The sequence below is a fragment of the Montipora foliosa genome, chromosome 10, assembly GCF_036669935.1.
Source record: "Montipora foliosa isolate CH-2021 chromosome 10, ASM3666993v2, whole genome shotgun sequence".
Lineage (NCBI taxonomy): Eukaryota > Metazoa > Cnidaria > Anthozoa > Scleractinia > Acroporidae > Montipora > Montipora foliosa.
This window is the reverse complement of record NC_090878.1, coordinates 3,217,704-3,227,703: the sequence shown is the minus strand read 5'-3', so window position 1 is coordinate 3,227,703 and position 10,000 is coordinate 3,217,704. Positions and strand designations below refer to the sequence as shown.

General features: G+C 38.3%; 1 protein-coding gene across 1 annotated transcript in view; it reads right to left on the bottom strand.

Moving 5' to 3' along the window:
- Positions 1-10,000, bottom strand: part of LOC137973144 (patched domain-containing protein 3-like) — a 29,153-nt gene that overhangs the window by 7,439 nt on the left and 11,714 nt on the right. The window contains exons 10-17 of the mRNA XM_068819897.1: positions 9,394-9,456; positions 9,245-9,287; positions 7,221-7,287; positions 6,213-6,354; positions 5,329-5,466; positions 4,337-4,376; positions 3,046-3,201; positions 1,261-1,385 (exon numbers count right to left, since the gene is read on the bottom strand). Of these exons, the coding sequence (XP_068675998.1) occupies positions 1,261-1,385; positions 3,046-3,201; positions 4,337-4,376; positions 5,329-5,466; positions 6,213-6,354; positions 7,221-7,287; positions 9,245-9,287; positions 9,394-9,456 (774 nt within the window). The remainder of the gene's footprint in view (positions 1-1,260; positions 1,386-3,045; positions 3,202-4,336; positions 4,377-5,328; positions 5,467-6,212; positions 6,355-7,220; positions 7,288-9,244; positions 9,288-9,393; positions 9,457-10,000) is intronic.

The following is a 10,000-nucleotide window of genomic DNA, read 5'->3' as shown; positions in this document are numbered from 1 at the left end:
AAACCGGAGTAACCGAAGAAAAACCACCCGGCGCTGAGTAGACAACCAACAAACTCAGCCCACATGTGACGTCGAGTCTGGGAATCGTACCCGGGCCACATTGTTGGGAGGCGAGTGCTCTCACCACTGCGCCAGCCCTGCTCTCAAAGAAGCCTAAAAAAATCCAGGCTTAAAAGAGAGACTTGAACCCAGGACCCTGCAATTGCACTGCACTTTCTCTACCAACCGAGCTATCAAGAAATCGGGGAGCCTGGGGCCCGTTTCTCAAAAGTCCCGAAACTTTTCGGACCTTTTTCGGGTGCGGCAATTCCCTCTGTATCTTAAGAATGGAGAGATTTTAAGGTTGATCAAACCAGTTTCAACACTTTCAAGAGACCTTGTCATTAGAAGGACAGGCGTTAATCACACAGAGGCCATGTTGAGTCCCGAGGGACGGGAAACTTTTGTTTTGCGCACTGAAACTCGTTCCCAAACATTTCAACCCGAGGCTCGGGGTACGAAATCTACATGTATTGTCTGTGGCCAACATGGCCGGCGCGCGTATAACGCTCATCGACACTACAACACTTTAGAACGTAACAGCAATGTTCCAGTGCCATGTGAAACATCAATTATTGCTGAACAAGATGCAGTCATTTTATGTGACGTAACTAGTTACCACAGCAACAGGAAAGCCATGTAAAAACAGCCTATATTTTGGCTTTAGTTGCTCATATCTGAAAAAACGAACTCGGTGAGCCCACTTTTTTATCGCACAAAAGAGATCAGCAGGCCAAAATGGAACTCTCTGCAAAGTTTAAAAAAAAATACTGTGGAGTGGATTCCGAGCTACCTTAAATTTTAAATTATTTAAGGTGGCCCTGAATCCGTTGCACAGAATTTTTTTAAAGTTTGCAGAAAGTTTCATTCTGGCATGCTAATTACATTTCAGAAATAAAAAATTGGGGGTCGGGGTCACCAAGTTCGTTTTTCAGATATGAGCAGCTAAAGCCAAAATATTTTCTTCGCTCAAACTTCTAAATCTACTCGCAGCCATTTTTCTGCTCAACAAAAATAACACAATCTCGTCCCCAGCTTCTTTCGGTCAACAGTTCAATAATTTGCAGCGGGCTGCACTTTTGACGTCATCGATTCAATATGACGAAGTTTCTTTCCAAATTTGGTGAACAGCAGCTGGGGTTATGGTGAATTATGCGTGTGGTTTTAACCAATCAGAAACGGGGAAATATTTTGAATGAATAATAATGAATGTAATCTTACAGTGATCTGCTGAGGTGAGCCACTGCTGCCATTTGTCATTCGTACATCTTTTCTATAGACGATTCCTGGTCCCCTAAGAAAGTCATTCAGCCACAAGTAGAACAAGGTCTCATTATTGACTTTTCCTAAAATGAAAAATATTACAAAAACAGATGTTTCAGGTAAAAAAACTAAACGAAAACAGTGGTATGGTTAGAAACAGCGAAACAACGCCTCACAATTTTTGGCAGCTGGTCATAGCAGACCCCAAACTTGCTTTCCTTTGGAAAATGTACCTTACTAATTGAAACCGGTTTTATCATTACGTTTTAAATCAATCTTGCAGTTTTATTTTCAACTGATCAAACTACGACGGTCAAACACCGAGATAGATAATACGGAAATGTTAACAAGGGGAAATGGGAAAAGCTGTGGCCTCAGGTCCTAACCCAAGGAGGTTACCTATCTCCTATTTATGCTCCCAACAAAGATTTTAGACTGCCCAATCCACTAGATCACGTTGCTGCCTATTCGTCTTTCATAAGGGGTAAGTAAGTCCTTTGCCATGAATGACAGGAAAGCCAAAAGAAATTGCAACTAAATCGGACATGAGGATTCATTTCAGAAATTAAAAAAAAAGCTATTTTTATCTGACATGGGCACACCCTTTTCTTTTTAATTTTTGGAAAATTGGAGAGCATATCATATCGTATCTCTTTATTTACCCTCAGATTTTCGACTAGCTTGAAGTAACTAGTATCTCCAAGCATTAACCCCCCTAACCATGATACACCACAGAGGATAAACCACAATGCAGGGAGCTCCATTACCTACTCTTCGCAAATAGTGTCTCAGTTCTTTTGCGTCTCATAGGTTTATGAACATTGAAGGGTTGTGAGACGGTTTGTCGTCCTTATCCAAGAAGACTAGGAAGTCTAACCATATGAGGGTGTAATTTTATTACAAAGGCAGCACTTTCACCTCGGTTATTTAAAGACCCTGAGTGTTGGTCCGGCTGGAGTCGAACTCACAACCTCCCGCATGGCAGCCCGACGCTCAACCAACTGAGCCACAGGTACGCGGTAGATTCTTGTGATAGCTTTAGATTACCATTAATTAAGACCGTGACACTATACAGGAGAGTCGAAACGTTGGGCCTTTGAATCGTAGCTTTCTTAGCTACATTCAAACTTATTCAAGCTCTGTCTGATTGTCAACCTGGTTGCAATGTGAAACTTTACTTAACTAAGGACGGCGCCTACTATTGCTATTGCGCATACGTTCTGCGCATCTCGAGACAATCGGGTTTCCACCCATTGGGGATGCTTACCAATACAGGGATATTTTAATCAGCGCGTACATTGCTTTGTATTTTAATGCCTTTTAGCAATATTGTTGATTAATTATCTTTGAAAAATGCTGGATTACCCCCGATAGGCCATTTTCGAAATATCAAATATTCAGCTTGATAGTGAGGCAGTAAGAACAAAAACAATAGAAACACGTTGGAATGAATGTGAAAAATATTTACATATCATCCACTTCCCATTGTCTTTGTCCTCACTATCAAGCTGAATTTTAATATATCGAAAAAGGCCTATTTTCTTTCTGGATTTCAATAACACTTCAACAACACTTCAATAACACGTCTAGATCGGCTTTTCCCACATATTCATAAACCGCGCAAAAATACCTTTGAATTAGTAAGCACCGTTCTTAAGTTATTCTTTATGTTCAAGATGCTGTTTCAATATATTTTTAGCGACCTCTCATGGGTTTAATTAGCCATTAAAAACTGTCTCTCACTCTGGTCGAAGTACTCTGCAGGTTTACTGGCACTAGCCCAGTTGATGTACTCTTCATACCAACTGTTGACTGAGCTGGATACCACATACTTGTTACTGGTCATTTTCTCGTGAAGCTGGTGCAGTTTGGCTTGATTTGTGTAATAATCAAAGTTCGCTGTTGAAAAAAAAAAACCACAAGTCTAGTTAAGGAGGCTAAAAACCAGTTTTAACACTTTCAACAACCTGTGCTATTTGGAAGGACTGAATCTAATGAACTGTTTCTCTTAACGGCAATGTTATGACACGGTATGAAACACCAATAAAGGCACTCATTAATGAAACGTAATAGGTTACCGTGGCAACAAAAGAGCATCTAAAAACACACTATATTTTGTCTTTATCTATATCTAAAAAACGAGTGATAAACACGCTACGGTAAAACTTTCTGCAAAGTTTAAAAAGAAATCTCTGGAGCAGATTCATTGCCACCTTCACAAGTGAAAAATACTAAGGTGGCTCTGAATCCGCCCAGAAAGTTTTTTCAAACTTTGCACAGAGTTTTGTCTTTGCCTGCTTATCACTTTTCAGCAATAAAAAATGGGGCACGCCGAGTTCGTTTTTGAGATATAAGCACTTATACACAAAATATAGGGCGTTTTTAGATGGTCTTCTGTTGCCATGGTAATTTATTAGGTCACATTAATATGTGCATCTTGTTAAGCAATTATTGGCGTTTCATGCCGTACCATAACATTGCCATTAAGTGAAGCAGTGTTGTAGAGTTTATCCTTACAATAAGACGTTCGCTCAAAAATGGTTAAACCGGTTTGAGCCACCTTAAAATACTAGGCAAAAAAATCAATACCCAAATTTATTTCACCCTTTCTTTTCAAAACAAGGCTATTTGCAAGTCTTTGTCCTAGAAAATTATTAATCACCAGCAAGGTCATCCCTATTGTCATCACACAAATTTTGACTCAAGCCTCTCATTGAAAAAGAGGCTTAAGTTGATGATCCCAAGAACTTTATGCCATACGAGATAAAGCGCATTCCTGAAGTAACATGACATCCTCAAAAGTGTTTTTTTGGTTATTTATTTTAATTCATTTGTACATGTATGTCCTTTTAGAGGAAGGTTGGTGCAGTGCTCAGAGCTCAGAGCACTGCAGACCAGTACTGTTATCATGATTTCAAAAGCCTCCTTTGGGCAATGGATAGGGTTCCAGTATCATATGTGGATACATCTCATGCACCCATCCCTTCCTCATCACCACTATTTGTCTTCTTCCCTGGATTTTGGTCCCCCTCACCTGTGTAGATGTTAGCAGAAGCACCATCCACTGGAAAATACTACAAAGTAATACATGTAGTAAAAAACAGTTAAAGAGTAAGTACCAATGTAGTCAGGAAGAAGTTGTAAAATGCCAGGGTTTGAAAGAGTTGACTGCATCTTATAGTACATTGTACATCCACTCAAAAACTATGTCTCCTTCAATAGAGGTATTAGCATGGTCTTCACGTGAAATGGCCAAGGGCAGGATACAAGCTGTTTGTCATAACAGCATGAAAATTTTCTGCAGTCCAGCTCAGCTGTGTCTTTTGAGAAGTTGCATTCTTGTTCCCAGATTCCATTGTTTCTCTTAGCTGGCAGGGCCTTTCACGAGAAAACGAAGGGCTCTGCAGATAAAGGATTTGTAGTCCCAGATTCTAGGACTTCTGCAGTTCACATACGAGTCATCAACAGTACTAAACATGGCAGTGCTCAGAAGCATTACATTTGAAGAGTCTCTATGTGAGGCTTTGAGTGGCCTGAAGTTAGAGAATGTGTCCCTTCATGTCAAACGGAAAGAAGCAATAAGTAATATCCTAGTTTGAAACAAGACACTCTGATCATTTTAACGACTGGCTCCACGGCACATCTGCCATTTGTACTTCCAGTTCAAGATTTTATAATAATTATTGTTCACAACCTGAACAATAACAAAAATTGAATTGAGTATGTCTCCAGACCCTTCGTTTTTTCATATGAATTTCCCACTGGCTTAGAGAAACAATGGGATTTTGGAACAATAATGGAGAAGTTGTTGATATCTGGCAAGAAGTAGTAAGCTAAAAACAAACAAGTTTCTTTGATTCTTGGCAAAATGCAATTATTTCCCACCAGAAGTTTGCTGCATGTACAGTGTAAACACAATCTAAAATCTCTCAACCGAGTCTCAAATTTGTTTCCTGGAATCAACACCATAAGTTTGTTGGTTCTCTTTTCTGGGACAAATGTATCTAGAGATTGTATTTTAGTTACCTCTGAATTAGTGACTGTGTATCTGTAAGCCATGGAATCAGGAGGGAAGAACCACACTCGGTCGAAGTTCTGTTCAAGCATCAATGTTCCATATAAATTGACACCAAATAATCCACCAGTAATCAGGACCACAATAAGCTGAAAAGACACGTGTTAGTCAGCTATTTGCCATAACAAAGAAATGTTCAAAAACATAAAAGATACATGTATTTGTACTGAAAGAGATGTCATATGTTAACCCTGATGAATAATATGGAGAATTTAATTTGTGATGATGACTCAGGGATACTTGAAAAAAAAATCGAACAAAAATGCTCCATTTCAGTTGACAATTTTGATCCTTAAGCAGTAAGGCCATAGTTGAGGTATGTCCAGAGATGGTTATGAAACTCAGCATGTTTCTTTGTTTTATGTTCTTGAACACTGTTTTAACCCTGACCGTACTCAAACCAAACCCTTTTTCTAAAAGACTGCCTTCAAAAGTTTCGATTAATTTATTCAAACTCAGTTGTGAACCGAGGACAAAAGATTGTGTATGGTCACAGTCAAGTTACAACATGAAGTGCAACAGTACTGTTCTCGCTTTTGAAGCTTTCAGGGCTTGATGACCAGTCCATCTATATATGATCTATGAGTAAGGCAGGACAATAATGTCACATGAACCTCATTTAATAACCTGTAGCTGCCATGAGTCTCCTATACTATAGTTCAGTGGCAGAGCATCCAAACTAGTAATTGAAAGGTCGTAAGTTCAACTCTTGCAAAGGAGAACTCAGATTTTTTCTAAGTATCCCCAAGTCATCATAAAAAACAAATTTCTCCAGTTAAAGATCTTGTTGTAGGCTGCAGCTGAAGCACAATATTTTGACAAAAAAATACTTCACCTTTCCTGGAAGAGAAAGCAATGCTTTTCCAAAGTATTTATCCATGAACTCCTGTAGAAGATCTCTTTTTCCACAAGAGGTCTCTGTATAGTCATCTCTTAATTTGATACAACAACAGCAGCCATCCCGTTTCTTTTCTCGTCTGGAAAAGTGTAAAATATTGATAAGGTCAATTGGCCGAAGGAATTTAAATTTCTAAAGAAGCAGTGGTTCTGCATGGACAGGAGAGTAAAACAAGCAGGTACAATAGTTGGACCAGATCAACTCCGATTGCTCACCTTGGATCAAGTGAAAAAAGGTTTTGTAAGGCAGAAGTATTCTTGATGTTTGCCCCGATTTCACTACGGTTAGCTTAAAGATTTGGGCTAGGGTGATTTCTCGAGGCCTTATCATTTTCTTAACCCTTTCACCCCGTGGGGTTCCCCACTGACGAGTAAAATCGTCTGGCATTAGACAGAGTAAAATCTATAAGTGTCACTCTTGGGAGTGAAAGGGTTAATGTCAATCTGAGGTGAGTGATCCGAGTTGATCCGGTCCGACTTTTGAACCTGCCTGAGTAAAACACTGAAATTGATAAAAGTTGAATGTCCACCATGAAAGATATAAAACAGGAGGCATTTGGAGCATTTAATTTAGCCCTTCATGAGAGGGGTCAATATAGGCTAATGGAAAGGTAATCAATCATTGGGTACTACTAGAAGGAAATTCAACAGTTTCCCTATGGTTGATACAAAAACTAATGAAAGAGAACGTAGCTGTAGCTAATTTGGTCTGGGGAGCACAAAAAGAAGGACAAAACATATCAGGAATAATGAAACTGGCATTAAATTTTGAAGGGGAACAACGACCATCACATATGAAGCAACTAATTAGCTTTCTTGACTTTTTCCAGACAGAAAAATGATGGTCATAAGTACAAACTATACCATATGGTATTAAATTAAATTGACATAAAATTTTTTATTAAAATTGAAAATTTTTTATTTAATAAGAACATGCATTACGCACCTTCTTGCATCTAGAGCCAAGAACGCTGTAAAAAGAGTGGCTTGGAGAACAAAGTCAGCCAAAATCCCTGGAAAAAAAATAAGATAAAGATGAACGTTTTTCATTGAGAGCTTTCGTGGAGTTGGTTCCAGCAGACACCATTGACTGCATGTATATTCATGCTTGCAAGCACTGTTTTCAATATTAAATAATTAACAGAGTCAGCCAAAATCAGGGAGCAGGTTATTGGTCCTCCTAGAGGTTATTCTCTGGGTACTCTGTTTTTTTTCCTGCTACTTAAAAACCAATCAATGATTTTATAATAATTATGATTATGTTGATTTAATTGATTTGATTTCGGTACAGTGTCCCAAGATTATTAGTGCCTCAGCGCAATTTTTAATCAAGTTCAAGATTACAAAATAAATAAAAAATAAAAGAATAATAATAGTCTGAGGTACTGGCTTAGACAGAATACAAAATTCCTTAAAAATAAGCCACCTACAAGAATAACATTAATAATAATTATTTTAATTAACATTAATAATTATTAATCCTAAAAACAATAACAAAATACAATAAATCCTGAAAATTCCTCTTATCATTCCTTCCTTGAGTGGTCCAGACCATTAAGCCTTATACACTTAGCAATTAGAAATATGACTTTGTTCTGTGTTCTTATCCTTAAACTGGGGCACTGTCATACTAAATTTGATGTTTTTAGGTCAAAACTGGGAAAAAAAATCTAAATCAGTACTTTAAGCTCACACATACATGTACAACATTCCTGACAACCCATTGAGATGTGAAATGTATTTATGACACAAAGAGCTATTCGCATTTAATTTTTGCCAACTTTCTGAAGACACAGTCTCCAAATTTGAAAAGACTGGCCAGTTGTTTCAAGTTTCAATCCACTTCCATCCTCTCCATCTATGGCCGCAAACAACAAGGAATAGCTTCAGTGCACTCCAATGGTTATTGGTGACAAAACTACAGCATTATCTTTTGGTCTTCATTGATGCAAAGACGTCTTTTAGCATTTTGAAGTTTGACTAGAACAACGTGACACTGCCCCTTTAAAATCAGTTTCATTAACCCATTGACACCTGGGAGTGAGACGATTTTCCTCATCAATAGCGCGTGTCCTATGGCATCTGAGGTATCAATGGGTTAAGCAGTCAAAAACTATTATATATTCACATCAACGACAACGGCATTGTTTGAGCAAAAGGTGCCTTACCAATCAGCAACAATACGTATTAAATAATTATTGTTACTGATTGGGTAAAAGCACACTAAATTGCCTATTTTTCCTACACATGTAGCTTCAAATTGTGAACCATCCCTAGTTGTAATAATAATAATAATGAAAACAATAACAAATACAATAAATCCTGAAAATTCTTATCATTCCTTTCTACAATGGTCTAGACTGTTAAGCCTACACTTCAAAATACAAAGTACGCTATGAGTTTCTGTAGCATGAAGCGACTAGGAGTATTTCTACTCCCCCCTGGATGGGATGCTAGTCCATCGCAGGGTTACCCCCAGCATTTTCGCCAGTACCCATTTATACACCTGGGTGGAGAGAGGCACCGTGAGAGTAAAGTGTCTTGCCCAAGAACACAACACAATGTCCCTGGCCAGGACTTGAACCCCGACCACTCAACCAGGAGTCAAGCACACTGAACATGAGGCCACCGCGCCTCCCAAAGACAAGACAATAAATGTCTTCTTATTCTCATTATAAATAAGATCAGTTCCGTTAATTCATTGATTCCTGGGAGTGGGAATTAACAGATAAATTTTACTCTAACTCCAGACAATTTTAATCGTCAACTGGGTGCGTTGTAAGAAGCCTGAGGAGTCATTGGGTTAAAAAATGAGGAGAAGATGCTGCTCTTCTTGGACAAGTGAAATTTGGGAAGAACGGTGCTCACATATAAGTGTGTGTTTGCAAGCAAACATTTTATTCCCAAGGTGTTTTTCATGGTTTCCCATGATGTGAATGCTCTTGGAAAAGCCTATCATGCAAAACATACCTATTCCAGCATAAATACAGAAAGATTTCAGAGCTGGTAGAATCTGAAGGAGGAACAAACAAATAGAAGAGTCCATTCCATTTTAATAATGACTGGAAACTTTCACAAACAACAACAACAACAAAACAAAAAAAGCAATAAAAACTTACTGTTGTTGCTCCAATCATGAAAGCCAGAAAATCTGTCAGAGATGTTATTGTTATGGAACAACCCTGCAAGAGACAAGTTCAGTGTCATTCATAACTTGTGTTGACAGGTTACTGTATATTCCTCAAATTTCTCTCCCTGATTTCCATAATGCACAAGTTAGGGGATTCTGTTTCAGTATCAAAAGTGTACTTATACCAGCAACTTTTAGCTTTAAGTGCAAGTACTCTTGAAAAATCCAGCTTCCAAACCTAAAGTACATGATGCTCATAATCAATGAAGAAGGTCTGATCCAGAGGTGAGATCAATTGCCTCCCACGAATATGGCCTGGGTTAGATTTCCAGACTTAGCATCATACAGCTGTAACTGGGTTGAGTTTGTTGGTTCTCGATCTGCTCTGCTTGGAGAGGTTTTTCGCTGGGTTTTCCAGTTTTCCCCTCTCCTCAAAAACCAATGGTTGATCTGATCAAAGTTGAGTTAAGTTGATTTGGTTTCTGTGTTAAGTGTTTCCAATTAGTGCCAACTAGAAGACTTTATACTCAAATAAAGTTTCTTAATAAAGTTCATTATTATAATATCTTTCAGTATTCTACAGTAAAGCCAGCTAA